Source organism: Anopheles bellator, chromosome 1 (genome assembly GCF_943735745.2).
Source record: "Anopheles bellator chromosome 1, idAnoBellAS_SP24_06.2, whole genome shotgun sequence".
In the NCBI taxonomy this organism is placed as follows: Eukaryota; Metazoa; Arthropoda; class Insecta; order Diptera; family Culicidae; genus Anopheles; species Anopheles bellator.
In genome coordinates this window covers 46,534,112-46,555,192 of record NC_071285.1, presented here as the reverse complement: position 1 = coordinate 46,555,192, position 21,081 = coordinate 46,534,112, and the positions used below count along the sequence as shown (strand labels likewise).

The following is a 21,081-nucleotide window of genomic DNA, read 5'->3' as shown; positions in this document are numbered from 1 at the left end:
TTTTCGTACTTAAGAACCAAACAGCTCTACTTTTGCGCCTAAATCTGAATTAGGATTTCGAAGGGATCTAACATTCGGTACTAGGGCACTGCACCATTGTGGTCGCTGGTATTGTTTGAAGATATTCAGGATTCCGGTTGGATCAATCTCGAGTTGGGTTTCCAAAGCAACTTCGGATGGGACGGGATTATGGTTCCTTCCACCACAGCACCATGGTTAACATCCTACGTCATTGCTCTCGCTCCACGGTTAACCAACTCGTGTGGCGGCAGCGACAGAGCATCGTCAAGGGTACGGGTCTATTTTGCATTGTCGATGCAATGTACCGTACCCGCGCTCGCGATTGAAAAACTCATCTTCTGCCCGCGGGCGGCGATGCGATACGGTAGTCCGGATGCCGTATCTCGATGAATACCCGAGGTCGTATCATAAGGGAGCTCCCGGAACAGAGCCGATTACGGGAAGGAAACCGAAGGATGAATAACGCCCCCCTGGTTGTAAAAATGAGCTTTCTCCCCTGTTTCTGCTCCACCTCACGATGCTGCATTTTGTCGGTCTTTTTGCGCTCGTCGAGCTGCCGAATCGGACGGATCGGCTATGGTGCATCCGATTTTTTTTGCCAACTCTACCGTCCGCTTACCATTTTTAAAGGTTCTCACGGGACGCGGGACGAAAGCGCACGGATCTACATCCGGATCTGCCGATTGATGCTTGTTGTGCATGGACTGCTTATTATGATGATCCCAACGAGGCGGAGAATGAATGCACAGTGGAAAATCAAATTTTGTAAAACTAATCTCAAACTATTCAATTACAAAGTTACCGGTGGAATTGGCATTTCTTTTCTGGGGCTCGCCATGGGGGATTGGGTTCAGGAATAGCGATGGCAACATTGTACAGCACCGGCTTCCCTTCCTCAGTTTTGTACTGTAATTTTTTGAAAATGTTAGTAAGACAATCGCTATTATCACTGGCCCCCCAACTTACGCGTCGATAATTCGTCGAAACTAACGGGGTGCTTCAAATTTGAGCGGATTGTTTAATTGTTGTCCAGAGAAGTAAACAGGTAGTGAGTACTGAATGGCGCACTTTCTTCATTCGGCCCCGGGACCTCCTGCAGTGTCCCGGATAGGACCTTCACGGAGAGTTCCCACAGCCAACCAGCGATGAATGCCAACAGGAAGCAGCAATCCACCACCAGAACCAGGATGACCGTGGGGCTTACTTTGTCACAATAAATCCACAGACTGCTGAGGACGCTTCCCGGTACGGTACGATTCTGGCCGCACAGATTCACCACGACAGCCTGCAGGATACAGAGATCCCAGCACAGGTGCGTCACCAGTTGCCATGGGTGGCCCAGAAATCGTTGCACATCGTATAGAGGCACCTTGACCGACACCAGCACCAACAAGGCTGCCACCAATTCACCGATCCGGAACATTGGACCAAACTGACCAGTGATGGTGCTGGTTGGGTGACCAAATTTACACCCCACTGTTAACCTAAAACCCAACTGTCAAATATTATGAACACGAAAAGGGCAAAGTGTGCTTTGATGTTTGGAGTATCGCACAAACATAGCTGGCGGTTTTACCGCAAAAAGCAGCACCAGTGAAAATTTGAATTAATTGCAATCCTCGGACCAAACAAAAGTTCAATCCGAAATTGAATATTCTTCCTCGCATGATCCGGTGCATGAATGAAAATTGGAAGCACTTTACCGTGTAACGAGACACTTATGGCACACAATGTACGGTGAAACCAATGGACGAACCGAATGGGCGAACTACCACATCAAATGTGTAAGTTGAAGTGCAACGTTGCCCGTGAATGCCCGAATGTTTGACCGTCGTCGTTGTTCACGCTGAACATCACCAGAGTTTCATTAATGCATTTCTTCAAAGGTATTCTTCGTCAACATCGATCTAAAGTTCGGTGAAGTTGGATGCGAAAATGTGTTTTAACCCACTAAGGACCTACCGTCCAATGGGTAGCTTTTCCAATGGTTTGGTGGAATGTTCCACCATACAGTAACGCAGCTCACCGACTTACGTTCCGTGGGACCCAAGAGACAGTCGGCAAAAGGAAGAACTTTTCCAATTTGGAGACTACAAAAAACACGAACGAACAATTTGATGCCGGAAACGCGGAAGATCCCGACACACGACAATTAGTGGCGCATTAAGCGCAGCGCGCATTTATTAAATTGACAGGAATTAATCCTCAAACTTCAGGAGTTTCAGAAGTGGTGAGAGCAGCGAACACCGAAACCCACACAATGGTCCGGTCGGGAAGTTGTAATAAGGATGATGAGGATTATGAGATTAAGAGGAGCGATGAGGGCACTCAGCATCAAGGTTCGTAAAGAGGAGCCCGCTAGTACTTAAACTTAAAGTGTGTTGGGTCGGTCTGAACGGTTTCACATAAAAGATCCTTCTACGCTGGCAAAAGTCAAACCGTCAATGCGTCAATGTCAATGCCGGGCGCACAATAGGAGTAAATTGCCATGCACAGAACGGAACGGTATGCATCAAACGCAAATCATTGTGGCATGTTTGCATTTGAGCAAATTACAGCCAAGGACATCACTCTAGAGCGGAAGGTAAACAGGCCAAACGGGAGCGAATATAAAATGGTGTCTTTTGTTGTCAGTCATCACAGTCAAGTTCTGCGGACCGTGGACAGATGGGGAAGATGTTTCACACAAAATAGCGCCGGATCCTGTCGATCCGCAGCATCATGGCTTCAAGCAGGCTTCACTGGCCACGTGCGCCACTGGAAGCAAAACATTTCGCTCGATAAAAGAACGGAAGTGGTCTTTTATGCTGAAACACGAGGGACAGATGAAAAAGACCTGGAGACCCAATCGCCCTGGTACGCTGTGAAAAAGAGTGAAAATGGAGCGATTGCAGCAAATGTTTGCTTTGATGTGCGCACGGCGAGCACTAAACCAATGGGTCCCGCGCCCTAGGAATACGATGGCGGATATTGGCGTCTCCGGTGGTAACTGGACACATTATTTGGAATCGAATCGTGCCCATACCGGGAAATCGTGGGACCCGATTGTGTACTTTGTTAAATTGGCCAATTAAAAACAACATCCTTCGACAGGATACCCTTTTCACGGCGTGAAATAACCCCGAACAGAACCCATGCTCGTGTGACAATGCGGGGAATATTATCGGAAAATTATCAGGACAGCAGCCAGCCACCTCAGCCTCCGGGGAGCGAAGAACTTTCGCGGAAACTGTCAGCCGCACGTTTTGATTTCAAATTGGTTCGCGGTGGGTTATGCACATCATTCCAGATTGGAGATAACGACTGACGCTCGGTTGAGTGAAAATATGTTCCTGTACAATGCGCGGTGTATGTGTTCCTTTGGAAACGGTGAAGCGAGGGTTCACCATACCAAACGACAGGATAAATAAACTCCCGCGCATTGAATTACCCAAGGCAGTCGAAGGAGAATGGATCATATTGAGCGAATTGTTATTTACCGTCCATGCGGTAGCAGTGGTCTGTTAGGTAAAACAAATGACCCACAAGCTTATCTTTGGAATTTATTAAAGTGTTGAAAGCGAATACAGGATATGTTATGAGCCAGTGATCGGTCATACAATATCCTGTTTTTTCACATGATTTTACTGTATACCATTAATCATAGTTTTTCTTCATTTATTAGCTACATCTACGTGTTTGCTATCAGTTAGAGAGGACTATTTTTTAACCCAAACCCAATCCAAATCAATAAATGCACCATGAGGGCCAATTTGACACATTTAGGTCCATTGAAACAGTATATGCTTGGTTTCTTGGCGAAACAATTTTTTCAAACAGTTTTAAATTTTAAAATCATTCAAAAGAATTTATTTTTTACGAAAAAAGTTTATGCAGACATCAGGGGTCAGGCTACAAGTGGTTCGAACGGTACCCTGGATTCATCAAGTTATGTATGGCTTACTGTTAAGTCCAGCCCACGGTGACCGGTCGCAAATCGTTGCTGCATCACACGCCGGCACTTGGAACAACCAACAACAACAAACAATCGTAGCTTCAGCCTGGTCCAGGTTGAAGCTTGTACATTCCGAAAAAATAGAGCCTAATCCTATAATACGCAACACGGGCTCCCGCTCGGTTCCGCATTTTCATAAATCACAGCGAAAAAGCTTCACTGCGTTCATTGAGCCGAAACGCCAAGAGCCATCGAATGATTACCTACTTACTTATCCGGCTTATAATCGCCGAGCGGTCCTGGCGTGCAACCTGGCCTGGGGTGGTATCCATCAACAACTTGTTAATTTCTAACTTTGTGTTCCGGTTCCTTGTTCCGGTCCATTGCATAGTTCGCTGGAACAATGGGAAGCGGACGACGCTAGTAGTGTGCCTTGGCTACATTTTTCCCAACCGGCCCTCCGGCAGTTTTTCGGGATTTTCTCGGCAACCGTTCACGCACCGAATGCTCGAGAGTTCCATAACATTGTAAGTGCGTGTGCTGGCACAATCCTTGTGCGGATTCTTTACTACGAAGAGCGGATAAGAGGATCGGAAACCCGCAAAGTTCCATTATTGAGTGGCAGACCAGCAAGCGTGGCGGGGTGGACATCGAAGAAGCTGGGCTAAAGAAGAGTTCTTCTAGTAACGCTCCAATATCTGTCAATAACGTCACACCCAGGGTGCGACAACGTCGACTTTACTTCGTGCCAAAGGGCAACGGACAAAAGTTCGGACCGTCCGGCCACGCAGCGAAGGAGTTCGTTGTCTAGGACGTGTGGGCCTTTCAGGCATTGTTTAAACAAATCCCGACCGGCGAAGGCGCGACGTGTATACTTCGCGACAAGCTCTTCTACTCAGATTTACTTCCAGTCAGGTTGCTGCGAGGATTGGGGATAAGACAGACGCCAAGACACTGAACACAAAAAGGGACCCCACCCCATCGAATTCGTGTTTTTTCGGGGAGGAACTGGTAGTCCACGTGTAGCCACAAACTTTGTATACTGAACACACCATTTCGTTAACACCTTTTCGAGATACACACATTGCACGTACCTTAGATGTTCCCGGAAGGGTGTGCAAAGCCAATCGAGGAGGTCGGGGTCGTTTACCCAGTGTGGTAAATAAAGGGTTCACACTTGCGCTCCTTTGATCCTTTGCCACCAGAGTGTGCCAGAACTTGACCTCAAACCACCGGATCCGGCGGGACCCGACTTATCGAATCTAGGCAACCGCAGCGCTCTTTGCAAACGTTTGCAATTATGCAAATGACAATCCTGACACTGAACTGCGGCGCCTACTAGGGTGCGAACACTGAAGAGCTGTCATTTTTTTTCTGACTAGTTCCGCACACCACTAATTGACATTTATTGACAGTAGCCTGGACAGAAAAAAATCCAGTCGCGTTCTTGGTGCTGACGGGGATTCTGGGCGCACTGATTCAAACGCGTCTTTAACCGTCAGACACTTCGCACAAACATCGTCCAGCAACGTGGCCCGAGATCCTTGCCGAGCCGAGGATCCTTGCGCGCCGAACGCTGACGGGGAACTGAATGAATTTGGCCAACCGTTAGCGAATATCTATCGGCCAAGCCAAGCAACAGCGAGTTCGGAGGGTTTCCCTCGGAAAATGGCGCGAGCGTGAGAGAGAGAGACGGAAAAGGAGAAGCTGGTGATAACAACAGCCGGTGAAGCTGCGATCTTCACGGGATGCCCTTTGACGGGCTGCTATCGTTTCGCGTATAGTAAACAAGTGAGACTGTGCAGTAGAAAGAGAAACAGCGAATGAGCAAGAGAGAGAGAGGGAAAACCCGAGCGTTCTTTCTCTTTCTCTCCCAATGGACTCCTTTTCGGTCCCGTGCACATTGTGCCATCGATTGTCAATTTATTTTTATAGTAGCCAAGTTCTCGCCAGAATAAAGAAAATGACTAACTATCGCCGGCAGCGAAAAGCAGATAAATCGTCAAACTTTAAGAGGAAGGCCCTCCGGGCGGCATACCTTCTTGCTGGGGGCCAAACAATGGCCATCGCCGCATGTGTTGCTCTCCGGCGGAACCTCACACGAGCTCAGAAGGGCTAGCACGAAGGCTTTAAGCCTGTCGGGCGTTCAAGAGCCCTTTCCTTCCACGTACCACCGAATCAGTTCGGGTGGATCGTGGAAAACGGAAAATCGCCCCGACCGACCGCACATCCCGTTCAGGTAACGAGCGACGCAAGCGAAATTAGTGGAACACTGTGACAACAATATAATTTGTGCAACGTCTCAACTGATTGACCACTTTCGGTGGACGGTTCTCGGCCGTCTTTCGGACCGAAGTCGGTCGGAAAGAAGATTAACAAACGGATGACAGAGTGCATTGGGTGGCAACTTTTATCTGATCGACCGAAAGATTATATCAAATCTGCAACGGAAACTCAAGGTCTTAAGGAGCTGCTGCCGTGAACTCGAAAAATCTCATTCATTTTTGGCTCATCGAAAAGTTCGTTTTTGTTTCCATTTACCACCATCCATCGTGGTTATTTTGGTCCAAAAGCGGGGCGATACCGAGAAAACGGAGTAAACACTTTTCCTTGGAAAACCACTGAAGCGGAACAAACTGGCGATGAAAGAAGGGGTTTAAATTGAAACAAAACCGGCCGACCCCGACAGGACGATGCATTGGAGAGTAGGGGTGGAAGTGGGTAACAGCAAATGTAACGATATTAATTCATCTCTCGAAGTGAGGTCCACTCACTTTCGGCCGCAGTTTTTGGTGGCCCTTTTTGGGTCCCTTTGGCTTCCACTAATTAATTCAACTTTCGGAAGCAAAATGGGGGCTGCACAAAGGCGGGAAGATGCGGACCCGCACCATTTGTTGCCGATGGAATGTGTCGTACCAACGTCGTACCCCACGCCATGCCGGTAATGTAAAGGAAGTGCAGAGACACTTGGTGCTCCAACCCGGTCCGGGTGCAAAACGCAATAGAGAAAGTGAAATAAACGCAAAACCAGAATGTGGTGCTCGGATGTATACGGGAAAATGAATCGGAAAGAAAATGCCAGAGCCATTGAAAACTGAAAAAACTTTTTTTTCTGAATCACAAGGATTTTTTCCCGGTGTATCCGGATAGTCAACTTTTCCGGCTTGGGGAAAAAGTAAGAAAAAGTGAGAGAGTAGGTGAACTTGGGCTTCGATTTTCGACTTCCCGGAGGACGGAGGACCTCACAAATCGCGTTACAAGCAACTAGCTCTTTACGCCGTTCGCACTCACTTACCGGCCGGTTCCGTGGTGTGACCGTGACTTTTCCGTCTTAAAATTGTAAAGCGAAACATCCTGGCTGGCTGGTTCGTTTGACGGGTTTCGGATTTGTCGTTAGCGCGTCGGACGTCAATAACTCGATTTAGGAAGCGCAACGGGAAAGACTGTACTTGAAATCTGGTTCCGATTGGATTCGACGGCTGCTGCCTGCCGAGGACACCGATGGCGATTATGGACCCGTGAAAGTTTTTCACCGATGCAATTCAATTTCGATGCACACGCGTGCTGTAGTTGAAAAGATTTTGAACGAAATTCGGTGAGCTTGCTGAATGAACGCATAGCTCAAGTTTGTTCAACGAACGTTACTGTTACGAGGAATGTCTTAATGAATAGCGGGCATAACCTTCGAGGGACAGGGCCCCCCTAATCAGCTATTGATGAGAAAATATTTGCTGCATCTGGTCGGATTGCACAATTTACCACAATTTTCACCTGACCTGGCTTGAGACGTGCAGCGACCAAATGACACATGTGATGCGAATCAAGTCCGCATGAGGTGCCATCGGACCACAGAATACCGAGAAATCTTACGTAATGTCGAAACAGGAGCAAGCATCCTTCTCCCTCTCGAAGGGACTTGAAGGGACAGAGCTGGACTCCTAGTGGCAGGATTGCCATTAGTTTTGACGACTTCCGAACCGATTTCGATTCGGACTTCGATTGTAGCGTGCAGAGCAAGGAGTGAGACACAAACGGCACGACAGGCAAATGTAAGGGGGATATCGGTGGAACTTCAAAGAACGGAACATAATCACGATGTGGAGTGCCGGGAAATAAAAGCCATATGTGTCAAATAAATCATTGTTTGTGTTTTCCATTTCTAAACGTTTTTTTCCGGAATAGCCAATTAATGATTTGCAGGTCGCAGTGATTCGGAAATTCATTAGAAAAACCTCGATCCTGCTCGCAAATTTTGTATGGAGTACAGCAACACTGCAACAGGTAATAATAAGAACAAACCTATCGGCTGGAAATTAATTAGGGATAAAGTTTATACAGCTTTTAATAATAATCAACGAACGGGGTTGCTGTTTGCACAAAAAACATTGTTTGGTGTCGAGAAAGCGTAGCTCACTCATTCATGTGTCTCATTCTCACTGTCCTCATCCTCGCGTTCTCACCAACTGCCAATTGTCGTGAGTTGCGGTCACAAACTGGAAAGAAAATAGAATGATCCTTGCGGCCTCCATTGATTCCAATCTGCCGTTTATTGCTCCCGAAAAATTGGTTGACCCCAAGTAAACACCTCCACATTCCCCGTCGGATAGTGAGCAATTCAAATTTCAAACCGCTTCTTGCACGCAACCGTACTCCGATCGCACACAACTCGAGTGGAAGCTTGCACGCGGCGTACCGATTTTCTTGCGCGAAAGTTTCCGTTTGCTCCGACATTTAAAGGGGAAAGAAAAATCGAATGTGTCGTTTTTTCTTCATCCTTTTTTTCACTTGCAATGCAACACAATGTATCGCGCAATTGTGAAACGTGAAAAAACAAAAGAAGGGCGGGGAAAAACATAAAGAAAATCGCGATCACATCGCGCTTTCGTAGGCGACCGCCGGTGTGACCGATCGGTATTTTTAAAGGCGCCCCCCCCCGCCGGAGGAGAGCAAAAAACCAATTCAAACAGCCGACCGGGGTCAAGATCGTGTGGAAATGGACCCATTAGAAGTGAGGAAGTTCCCGGTCCCGCCGATCCCGCTCGCGGGCGGGCTCTAGAGTGAAAGCTTGCCACCAGCATTCCAGAAAGCCAATGAAAGCCAACCCCGGCACGACCATTTCCGATCTCGGGCACCGTTTTTGTCCAATTAAAATCAATCATTTAATGCAATTAAACGGTATTTACCGAGCCGCGTGCTATTGATCTGGTGCAAGTCGGGCGTAAAAATCCCCGGTCCCGTTTATTATTCATGTGTGGTTAGCCAAGCTTTCCCGGCTGTATTTGCGTGTGGAAATCTATTCGCTTCCCAACCACAAAGCATCAAACACACGGTGTCCCTTCGTGTCGTACTGCTGCCCGGCACAGGATGATGAAATAAAGGGAACACAAACATCGCGAGGCGGCGTCGGATGCATTTTTAATCGCATTCCTAGATCAGAAAGCGGTCACCTGTGTGACGTTGCTAATGTGTGGTTAATCGCTTTACACCAACGGACCGGGGAAGGGGACCGGAAAAGGATCATCGCGGGTGACGCTCAACTACACCAGGACCTGGGTGGGCCGCGGATGCACTTGGCACCGATGACGTTGGTCATCGGGCTCGTGCGAGCGAAAGAGACGCAACGAAAACAAAACGAACGGATCGCAACAGCTGTTGGGTCTTACACGGTCGCACAGCCGAGCCAAATCCACCGTAGAGCGGTGCCGAGGTGTTTCTCGGCGAACAACTCTTTCATTCGGACTACGCTGTTGTCAACGGGCCAGCAAACGGAGCGCGTGCCTTCATATAGAGACATCACCGTGGCCGTTGGACGAATTTTTGATTAACGATCCGTGAATTGGACTTTGATTGTCACTTAAACATCACGGGATAGGCCACGCGATAACGATATGGTGTTATGCTGATGAACTCAGTAGTGGATCAAAATCGATCGATGATTGGCAATGTGGGCAGAGATTATGCGTAGCTATGGATCACCACCCGAATGTGTCGATTCGAACGATCAACAAGTAAATTAGCACATTCGACCGTGACTTCGGTTTTCGGGGGCCTCAGGAAAAGATTCGTCATCCCGAACCAGGAGCGCTCCGGCTATCTTCCTCAGCCGGCTATCTTCCTCAGCAAGGTCCTCAGGTAGGTAGGCACCGCTGATAAGTGCTGAAAGTCATGCCGTTGTGTCCCTTCCGGAATTTTTCCACTCCACGGGGTTGGCCACCAGGTAACTTGGTGGCCATTGTAACACACTCTGAGCCGATCGCAATTCTTCCGTGCCTCGCCTGCAGATAGGAACGGTACCAGACCGCAGCACCGAGAGGGAGGATAACTGGGCAGTGACTGGTTCGCGTGAGGCGTGTACTCGGAAAGAAGCGCTCGGATCATTACGGTACGGCGTGTGGTGGTCACCGCGGCCGCCCGACCATTGCCTGTCTGTCTGTCCGCCGGCGGGCTGTCTGTCGGTCATTCGGTCACCGATCGTCGCAGGAGACGGTCATCGTCTTCATCGTCATCGTGCTTGGTTGGTCCCGCGTTGGATTTGGTCTAGGGAAAATTCCCATCTGCCGGTCAGTGGGTGATCCTGAAGAAGCGCCCGCACGTGTGACACACAGCACGACACACGCGCACGCACAAACGCAGAGTGTGCTGGGAACGTAAGCGACCATTTATCAGTGCCCCTCCGGCCATCAGGACGGCTCAGTTCTTGGCTGAACATCGTTCCGAGAGGGCACCCTTCACAGAACCGGGCGTTGTATAAGAGCCGGAACCGTGGAACCCCTCTACCCGAAACGATCACTCGATCAGCCTCGGGGTGTGCCAGAAAAGGCGGAAATCGAACCGGTGGGTGGATTCAGAACCCATTAGGCCCACATAACCTGTGCGCAAAGCATACATAATTGGCCAACATAAATTTCCAAACTACCGCCAACGAAGCCAATCGGAGCGAAAATTTTGGCCACACTTCGAAGAGGCGGAAATCAGCCCAATCGGTGCGAACTAGTTAGTGTGAGGTGTCGAAAAAGTGCTCGAGAGTGAAAGGTGCCTTGGCCGTGCGTGCGTGCGATTGTTTCATCCCTTCGCGCGGGTGATGGAAGAATTGCATTTTGTGCACTGTGTGGAAGCCACAATTTTCTCCACAATTCGCAAGCATGTGTGTGCGAGGAAAATTGATTTTATTGATTGATTTAGGTTTCTCGGCGCGCCGCAAGCAGGATTTGTCGCTTGGCGGCGGCGAATCCGGTGGTGCTCCGGGGTGCGCGAATAGAAACTTTCGATTACTGTCTTGCCCACGTGCTGTGTGATTATCGGGACGGCCGCGTGCGCGAGTGTTGACCGGTTGTTTTATTACAGAGCTTCAGTCGCGGTGTGAGGCGCGCAGCATTGCAGGCCGAGCCAGCGAGGAAGAAATAATAAATAAGTGAACTGCAAAATTGCACAATACCCAAAGGGGCCCAAACCATTCTGCAAACATTTGTCAACCTCTCAACTCGATCGTATAAACGGCGCGAGGATCAAGCGCTACTCGATTAGTACGCGAAACGTGCGAATTATTGACAATAGTGAAAGAATGTCGCCATCGCCTCCCAGACGCAGTCTCGGCAGGAGCCGAAGCAGCAGTAGTAGCAGTGGCCACCGCCGCAGCAACCCTCGGACGACCTCGGCCACCGACCGTGGGGTGGGCGGTGGTGTTATGCTAATCGCATCAATTTTGATAATATCAGGTAATTTTCCAATTTAACACCGCCCCGGCCGACCAATGGTCTGTCATCTTTTTTTTGTCGAGTGTTCCTATTGTGTAGATAGAATTGATAGAATCCCCCCCACCACCCCGCCTGGACCGCCCGGACACACAAAAAGTGTCACCGCGGTTTGCAAAACAAATAGACGCGAGTCGCAGATTTCAAGAAGATCACGAGGCGGCCCTAGAGTTCGGCGGGCTTAGGATCACATTACCTTGCGTGTGGGGCGTGCCATTTGGAGGTCCGACCGTCCGGAGGACCTAACCTTCGCCAATCCGCAAATCCCGCTCGTGTAACCCGCTGCATCCGTCGGTCCCGATCGGGGGCTACCCGTGAAATCTTCACGTCCGGCACCACACAACACACGCGGAGTGCGGCGGTGTCCGGATTTAGCCTTGCGAAAAAATTTGATCCAATTGAAGTTAGTTGGCGGGGTCCCTGCGGCGCGGTGCCGCTATGCTCTATGGCATCATCTTTGGAAGACATCGATTTTGCAGCGAGCAGATCGAGAGAGAGAGAGAGAGAGGACACGTCGCGGTCGCAGCATTTGCGCGCTTTTACATAACCCCGGCGTTCGGCTACGGTCGGATCAGATGACGGATTCGTCTCGTCTCCTGCAACACTTTAGCAAGTGGCTGGTTGGTCGGGTCACCCCAAAAACTGTCACCGACACGCGGTGTCGTTGATTGCTGGCTGACGAGGACGCGCCGTGTGTTAATTATTTACGGGCTTACGGCGGCGGCGGGGTCCTATTAATAGGTGACTGCAGCTTCACCGGTTACTCGCCCGATAATCCGATTCTCGGCCCGAAATACCCGAACCGCATACCCCGGCTTCGGTACACTTCAGAAGCAGCCTTTGGGGAAACTAAGGATAGGCAGGGGTTAGTGCCAAGGCCAAGAGCAACAGCAAATAGGCCGCCGCAGTTACCAAGCCCTGCGCTGCTGTTTACTTTTTGGCCACTAACAGTTTTGCAAATGGCGCAAACCCGTATGACCAAAAGTACACGAAAAACTCATAAAAAAAAACTGGCCACTCTGTGAATGGGACCTCAAAATGGGAGGGCGAACGAGCATAAAAATAGTGCGCGGCCAGCTGATCGATCGTGAGCGGGTGTGTTGTCTTTCCCCCCCTCGCAAGAAAGGTAAAATTGATACGAAAATAAATGAAAACTATTATGTGACGAGTATTAAGGTGCAAAAAATTCCATTCTGGGCGCTTCTGGGCCGGGGTTGCTATGCGCAGTGTACTAGCAGTGTAGGCTTCCTTAACTACAAAGCTGCAAAGGTTGCTAGGATTCAAACGACTCCAAAGAAGGAAAGATTTTGCAAAACATTTTCAAACCTTTACCCGTTAAATTTTCGCATTAAATTTGAAAACAAAAATTAAAATATATTTAAACGCCGTTGTGTTGAAATAGGAAAACGAACAAGATATTTTACAATAAAATTAATGATCCCAAACCGTAAGTTCCGCATGTGGTTGAGTTTCCCATGGTTAGTCACTCTGATCGACTATTGGTACACATAGTTTATTGATTGAGTCTACAAAAATCCCTGACCGGCGGTTTGAATCATTCACCGTGGCTAAGCATGGACCGTGCATGGACCGTGGCTAATAGTTGCATGCATGCACGGTTGCTAGCATGGACCGTGGCTAATAGTTGGAAACGTTAACCAGCGCGCATAAGAACCCAGGCCCAGCTCGAAAATTCACACATTGACTCATCCGCTCTTGTTTCGGAAAAAGAAATGATCAACCGAAACGGGGAAACTCCGAGTTATCGTAGGGCGCACCAACAGGATCCACTTCAGGTCGGTGAATTATTGTGGATAATCAGCAGGCCCTCCGATAAGAGCTGCACCAGTTCACACCACCCGTTGCTCTTAATGACTGCACTACGCCGGGAACCCTACGCCGGAGTTGGCGAATAATCGCGAAAACGGGACGTCCGATTGCAGATTGTGTGCCCCGTCGCACACCGTGATCATCAGCAGCTTCCCACACACAAATCATTACGCGTCCATTTCCTGCCGATACACATACGATGCCCCTCACCCAGCCAGCCCGCTGATGCATATTCATGTGGCGGATGGAACTAAATTGATTCGAGAACTGTGCGACGCGACTGGTCTAGGAGGAGAGTGCACTCTGGAGCACCACTCTACAACCGAGCCGATCACGTTTGGTGACGCCGCCAGCAAGGAGTGGTGACTAGCGAGCGCTGATGAAATCAGGGTGTCAGAGAGGCTTTGTAGTGGCCACTTGAAACCCCCTCTTCCTGGAAGTAGACTCACGCTGTTTGCTTTCAGCAAAAACGCAAAACGTTCGCCAATATTTATTCGAGAGCAACACCGCACCCGAGATCTTACCCTAAATCGATTGATTGCGGTAGAAATTAAACTCAAAGTCATGGCGTGGCGAAGGTTGCCGGAAAGACGTTTGGCGCTTCTTCGCGGTTCCCAGGGGAAGATAAATAACAGGATAACGCCCCGAAAAAAAAAACAGAAGGGTGGCAAAAACATACCAAAACATCACGTGAGTAGGAACCGTCCAGCACACAGCAGGTCGATATCGGTTTCTACCGGTGGATTCCGGTACGGGAAGAGCTTCCCAAAGTGCGCCCAGCCGGTTTCGGCAGGAGAAGCTTTCGGCGCAATCTTCCTGTCCTACTCCGACGAGGGTGGCTGACAGTTAAATGATGAGGCGAATTCGCTGCCGAACATTAGCGTCTCGTTCCATTAATGTTTCAATCTCCGCAACCGGGTGCGGGTAAATCCCCAGCACCAAACGATCATCATCATTCATTTCTACTTTAGACCGCCGGTAAATCGAAAGTTTCCGGATATCGCCGTCCGTGTCTTCTGTCGACAAACTTATGTAAAACCGGGTGGCGGCATCGGCGGGTGGCGCACGAAACAACCGGTACACGTCACACGTTGACATTGAACTTGAAACCCCGCCCCGGTGATCGGCCAAGGTTAAGTGGCGTTTTTCCTCATTAAATCATTTTAATGTAACTGTCAGAGGGCTCTCGGCGATCAGCCGGGAAGCGTCCCGTCCCGTCCATTGTCGCATTCGGTTGGATGGAAACGACATTTTCCAGTTTCCTTCACGAAAGTGGCTCGTTCTTTATGGCGTGTTACGGCTAGCCGACGGTAGAGCTTTTGATTCATAATTGAAGCACGCTTTTCCTTTCCAGGCACGCCATTCGGATGCAATTACTGCTGTCCACTGAATAAAAAAACAGTTGGACAAACCAGCGACCAATGGCTCAATTGTTCTACCAGAACAAACCGTGGCCGATGTGAACGGCTTTGGGAAGCTACATGAAGGTTTTTTTTGAGAACTTAAATTTGAGTTACAACAAACAAAAAATAATAAACGGGATACAAACGAAAAAAGTGCAATTTTTAGCAACAGTTATGCGTACGAAGTGCGGCAAATAAGTTCCGCGATTCGAATCGGGTGATTGATTCATTTGATTGATCGATCTTTTTCGCCAATATACCGGGTGCTCTGTCTGCGGCATATAACACAGAATTGTGATCGAAATCGAAAAGCGAAATATGGAGCTGTTGTCGATTTGATGGGACCAGAGTTAATCGAACGAGTCGTAGAATTTATTTACCGCACTGTGCAAGATCATTATCGCAATCAAAACGCTGCTTGCCAAACCGTTAAACATATTCTAATGGCGATGAACAGTTGTGAATACGTTAGACAAACAATAAACGACAACAACGACGGTGACTTCTTCCTAAGCCTTCGATTCAATATACAATTTTAAAGATTACCGATGTCGAATGCGTCTGTGTGAGGTTCGTTTCCCTTTTCTTCGCTTCGCTTTTCTCTAGACGATCGTGCAATTAATTCAAAACACACAACACCCCGATGGCCGGATGGCACATGGTTGAACAACCGTGGAACAACGTAACTTCCTAGCGGCGGGTCCGCGCCTAAACCACGGCCGATGCCAAGCCAGCAGCAGCGGAAGATGAATTGATAACGCTCCATTGTGGGGTGTCAAGCGTTTTGCACTTCCTCACGTCGCAGATAGCGTCACAGCCCGAATGGTAGATTGACGTGCAAAGTATGTTCAAAACGCCCGGTCAAGGGCCCAAAGAGCTCCCGGTGACGATGACAGATGATGATGATAAATCGACCCGATTTCCTAATGGGAGATGGTGTAAGAAAAACGGTGCTCTCCGTGCCTTCTCGGCGAGTGCATTCTAAGCACGTCCGGCCTCCTCCCCGAAACCGATTCGTCATCTGGCGCTTCACTTCCTCGGAACTCTCGATCGTACGGCGAGAACAAAGCCGCCGAAGGCAGCGCGAGTCTCTTGCGCTTATTCTTGCGGTTGCCATTAAAACTGTGCGTAAATGAGCCCCGCGCAACACGATGATCGACTGGAAACTAATAGTCTTCGCGCGATACTTCCGAGAGAAAGAGTGTATCAATTGCGCTAATAAATTCGTCTCATTAGAAGCAATTGTCGCATGCCCAACCGAGAAGTGAGTGTGCTGGCGCGTTCAGCTCTGACTTTATGTCATTTGCTTTCACCCGCTTCCATTCCAGAGGTTCCAAGACACCCCGAGCAACAGTGAGCGCGACATAAATGGTTGCGAATTAGATTGGACCGATGGGAATTGACACTTGTCAAGAGCAGAGGGGACGAGCGACACATGATGCACTTTTGGCCCGCCCCGCTTGTTAGGGTTTGAACTTGGACTTGTGCGGTCGCCCTCGGGCATCACCCTTACCGATTGGGTCGCGAATGTGGCGATCAGTTGTGGGCTGTGTCAGGGGAGATGGATTATAGAATTAATTAATGTTAATAGAGCCATATATTTCCGGAGTACCGAAGGTCAGGCATAACGACGAGGCAAAGGACGAGGTATCGAATTTCCTTATAACAAGCGGGCGGAACTCGAGCGCGAGAAGTGGGACAGCGACTCTTCTGATTGCTCTCAATTAAATCAACAACACCGAGCGAGCCCCGCCCGAAGCTCAATGGCCGGTGCGGATCATGGATAGGAAATTGGAATCATTCCGCCGGAAGCCCGCACATACCCCGCGGGGGGTTATAAAACGCGAGATGAAACCTCATTGTGCGCGAAGAATGAAGATCACGCGTGGCGTAGCTCACAAGAGAGGCCGCATCCGTCCCATCCAGAAACATTATTTTAATCATCGTAAAGCGCTCTTTCAAGCGTGAAGATCGTAAGATCTGGCCTTTCGACTTTCACGGTACAATCTGGATTGTGACCACTGTGAACAGGGGCCAACCGAAAATTGAAACCACAAATAGCCGCCACGACGCACGGTGGTGCTTTGGCACCGGCGGGGACAAATCAAGAGATCAAATTGGCTTTTCTAATCGCCACCAGCCAGCCAACCAACCGAAACCAGCAACGTGTGGCCGGGAACGTGCGCGCTGTGACGAACACGACATTTCACGCAGCGCAAGCATGCGCCACCGACGCCAGTGACTCAAAGGGCCACCGACATTTTCGGTGGCAAGCAGAATGGCCTGCGGTGTGATTGTGACCAGCATTTCCGACTCGAGACGTGCAACTGCAACGCGCGCACTGCAGCTGCACTGCGCGATGACGGCGGCTGAGCAGTCTCTGCTGCGGGCCAGGGGCCCTGGTGCGAAGAGCAACACGACATCGTTTCCTTTTGGACGACAAAAAGACAATGCTCTTGTGAGTTGGTGGACGTGGCCACAGCGCACAACCGCATTTCCTCGTCACGGTTTTTAAACGAGGGATTGTGGATGCCTTGGCCGCTGATTCTGCTGCCCACGGTAGCCGCACGGTCGGTAAAGGGCCATGACCGCACAAGAAACATAAATCCTTTGTTGGGAAAATAGGTGTGACCAGGCGTAGCTGCTGCAGCTACATCACATCGTCCAAACCGGCCCCGGGAGGTTGGCGAAGATTGATGCGACCGGCGGGGGCTCTCTAGCGACGGCCATTAAATATGTTGGCAAAAATTGACCACTAAACTATGACGGGAACTCTTTGCGAATTTTGCAACATTGTAAAATGTTTAAAATCGTTTTTAATCGTTTCTCTTTATCTTGCTCGTCCACAGTACACTACGGCCATGCACAAGATTTTGGATACGATGGCGCAAAGGGTAAGTTGGCGAAGGCGTGAGTCTCATCCATTCGACCAGTGCTGATGGCTATTCTACGTTCTGTCCACATTCTATCACGCACTGCAAGTACAAATGTGTGAAGAATGCGCCATTTTCCACCGCATATTCGACTGCAAACCGAAGCAATTATTTCATTAAAATCTATTGCATTGCAGCCCCAGTAGAGGATGATGATGACAAACTGTTCTCGGTCGCGTGTGTATTGGGTGGCGGCAGAGTTCCAGAGGGTCCAGGTTTCATTAGTGTCGGCTTTTCTGTTATTAAACCTCCCACTGCGGTGTTTTGTATCAAGCCCATCGGGAAGGGCTCAAGGCCGCACGTGAAGTGATCACATCACGGGTAGGACTCAACACGCCAATTGATAGGCGGGCACCGCCAGCAACATTGCACTACTTTCACAATCTGCCGATCAATCGGACCGACCGATAGCCCGGTGTTGATTGCACTTGGCACGGCAGCGCTGGTGACGAAAGCAGGAAGGGACAGGGCCCCGTTGTGACGTGTTGTCGCATCATTAAAATGCACAATCGCGGTCGCGTGTTGGAACACACCGAACACAGGGTGTTTATGAATAATCGATTGGAATGGACATCGCGAGGGCGCGATCGAACGGGGAGTTGCTCGTCCCATTGCGATGTTTTATTTTTGTACAAGAATGTAAAGAGTTTTGTTAGAATTTTAAATTATGGCTGATCAAACTGTCACCGAGAATGTTTGAATGATTGACTGTCCACTTAGAATGGTCAATCCGGTTCGATTCCAGTTTGGCGGAATCAAAGATGGCGCTAACAGCTCGTAACCAAGTAGCTTTCGCATGATTGAATTACCCATCAAGTACTCTTCGATTGACGAATGGAACTGAAACGGGATTGGTATGTAAGCAGCCATTTTTATAACGCCCACTCTTCTACAGGACCATCACACTGGGGCGAACAGTACAACTCTTGCACCGGCAAGCACCAGAGCCCGATCAACATCAACTCGCTGGACGTGAAGAAGGTCAACCTACCGCCGCTGGTGATGAAGGGATTCGACATCGCTCCGAAGGAAACCAACCTTACCAACAACGGACACACGGGTAAGGAACCGAAGCCACCGCGGTTTGTCCATTTAGCATGGCCTGTTTTCGTAAACCAACGAACGATGTTGTCACTGTTGGCTGGCACAATCGAGCTAACGCCAGCTAAGGCAGGTGTGTGCTGGAAAATCGGTAGACACGCACCGTGGATAGGTTCGAGGCTTACTACTTATTTTTGTAACTAATTAGAAACTCCAATTTTGTGGGGTGTTAGACCGCGCTAGGCTAACCAGGACGCGCTAGGCTAACCAGGCGAAGGTTAATTAGCGGCACCTCGACCGCAGCAACAGCCAAAGAACGACACTGTTCAAGGTTGCCTAATCGCAAGGGTTTTGCCATTTTTCATTGCTGGAGCCGCCGTGTGATACAACACGCCATCGGTGCGCTGGTAAAGTGGAAACGCATATCAAAATCCGATTAACGGCAGCATAGTAAGACGTCAGTGGCCAATCGTTGTGCTAAACTCATTCCCTGGTGCACTATAATTGCATTACTCAAACATCCCACTTCAATTACCAAACGAACGCCCGGGCACGAAGTAAGTGCTCAATTGTGACGATCGCGCGGACCAGTCAATTGTTGGACCGTTTCCCGATTGGCACCAACCGATAATCGACTCAACAAACTGTGCTGTCCTCCTCTCTCCTTCTCGCTCGCTTGCTACGATCATCCCACACTGGCCACGTGTCGCCTTACTTTTGACGCCTGACACTGGTACGATTAGGGGGCCGCGGGCCGAAGATCACGCTCTGCGTGACGTGTTTCGGATTAGCACCTCCCGGGACGAACCCGGAGCGGACTTTGGCAACCACGAATCGCTCTTCTTTTGTGCTCCGATCAATCCTGCCTTACGCAGATAGTAAATATGTTAGTACTTTCTCTTTCCAGTCGTGGTCACGATGAACTCGGAAGTGACGCCAACGGTTTCCGGTGGCCCCCTGCACGGAGTGTATGAGTACTCGCAGCTCCACTTCCACTGGGGCGATAACGATACGTTCGGGAGCGAGGACATGATTGACAATCATCGGTAAGGGTCAGGCTGAGGCCATTAGGCGGAGTGGTGGCCGCTGATCAGCACGTCCTCTTTCCGTTCTAGATTTCCCATGGAACTGCACATCGTGTTCTACAAGCAAGAGTACCAAACGGCGCGGACGGCGCTAAACTACCCGGACGGGTTGACCGTGCTAGCGTTTTTCTACGAGATCGCACCGGAAGACAATCCGATGTATGGCGAGTTCATCGAGCTGCTGGGCAACGTGACGGGAAGTCATCTGTCGTCGAGGTTCGAGACGCCACCGTCGCTACGAAGTCTCATCGCGGAGGATCTGCTGCATTACTACACGTACGACGGTTCGCTGACGACGCCACCGTGCAGCGAGGTGGTCACATGGATCGATTTCAAGGAACCTATACTGTTATCTCACGCACAGGTAAGCGTGGCGGCATCGTAGTGGCAGAAATTGGCCCTACCCTGGACTTAGAGCGTGCATGTCAATCGAATTAGTTACTAGCGGCCACAATTTAACGTGACAAAATTAGTGGCTAGCTAATCGTGCACGCGTATCGTACGAGAGACAAATTTATGGTTTCCATTTTCGGCTAGGTTCAAGCATTTCGAGCCCTGGAGGACGAAGAAGGACACCCGTTGACGCACAATTTCCGTCCCGTGCAACCGCTCGGTGATCGTGTGGTGCTCTACAACACGGACGAACTGATCAAGGAGATCGATTTGGACATGCCGCCGGTGGAAACTGACGATATGGACACAAACAAGATCGATACACCGCAAGAAACGTCCCCCACGTCGGCGAAAACTCCAACTAATCACCGGAAGCAGCCCCGAAATGGGGCATCTACGGTGGGAAGCCAGTGGACTTCGTTACACGCCACGGTAATGACGCTGGCGGCGACGATCGCCGTGCGAGCTATGACCTAGTGCCGGGACGTTTCTCGCACTCTCTCTCTCACACGCTGGTGCTGAGTGTTGAGTGTTAAAGTGTAAATATAGAGTAACACGGGACCAAGTTATAGCAGAGTAAATAAGTGATTCTAGACCGGAAAGGTGCAAATATTTAGGTAAACGAAAAGCACAAACCACGTGTGATGAAACTAGGGAACATTTTAGAGCTTACTGAAATCAAAATAAATG

The 21,081-nt window shown here is 49.6% G+C and overlaps 1 protein-coding gene across 6 annotated transcripts; it reads left to right on the top strand.

Annotated features, from left to right (window-relative positions):
* Positions 1 to 10,349: 10,349 nt before the first annotated feature.
* On the top strand, positions 10,350 to 21,077 carry LOC131214906 (carbonic anhydrase 7). Of its 6 annotated transcripts, none has more exons than XM_058209264.1 (7): positions 10,350 to 10,469; positions 11,300 to 11,670; positions 17,789 to 17,833; positions 18,768 to 18,932; positions 19,821 to 19,959; positions 20,029 to 20,362; positions 20,536 to 21,077. In XM_058209264.1, the coding sequence occupies exons 2-7, from the start codon at positions 11,517 to 11,519 to the stop codon at positions 20,866 to 20,868; spliced, it is 1,170 nt and encodes a 389-aa protein (XP_058065247.1). In that variant the 5' UTR covers positions 10,350 to 10,469; positions 11,300 to 11,516; the 3' UTR covers positions 20,869 to 21,077. The 6 variants fall into 6 exon arrangements, with proteins under 6 accessions (XP_058065247.1, XP_058065239.1, XP_058065271.1 ...); XM_058209256.1 differs by having other exon boundaries at positions 10,403 to 10,602; XM_058209288.1 differs by having other exon boundaries at positions 10,432 to 10,515.
* The last annotated feature ends 4 nt before the right edge of the window (positions 21,078 to 21,081 follow it).

Excerpts from the sequence above, each read along its gene's own strand:
- LOC131214906 (XM_058209264.1), top strand. The coding sequence starts at position 11,517 with ATGTCGCCATCGCCTCCCAGACGCAGTCTCGGCAGGAGCCGAAGCAGC. Across the intron at positions 18,933-19,820 it reads TACCAACAACGGACACACGG|TCGTGGTCACGATGAACTCG; the intron begins GTAAGGAACCGA and ends TTCTCTTTCCAG. Across the intron at positions 20,363-20,535 it reads TACTGTTATCTCACGCACAG|GTTCAAGCATTTCGAGCCCT; the intron begins GTAAGCGTGGCG and ends ATTTTCGGCTAG.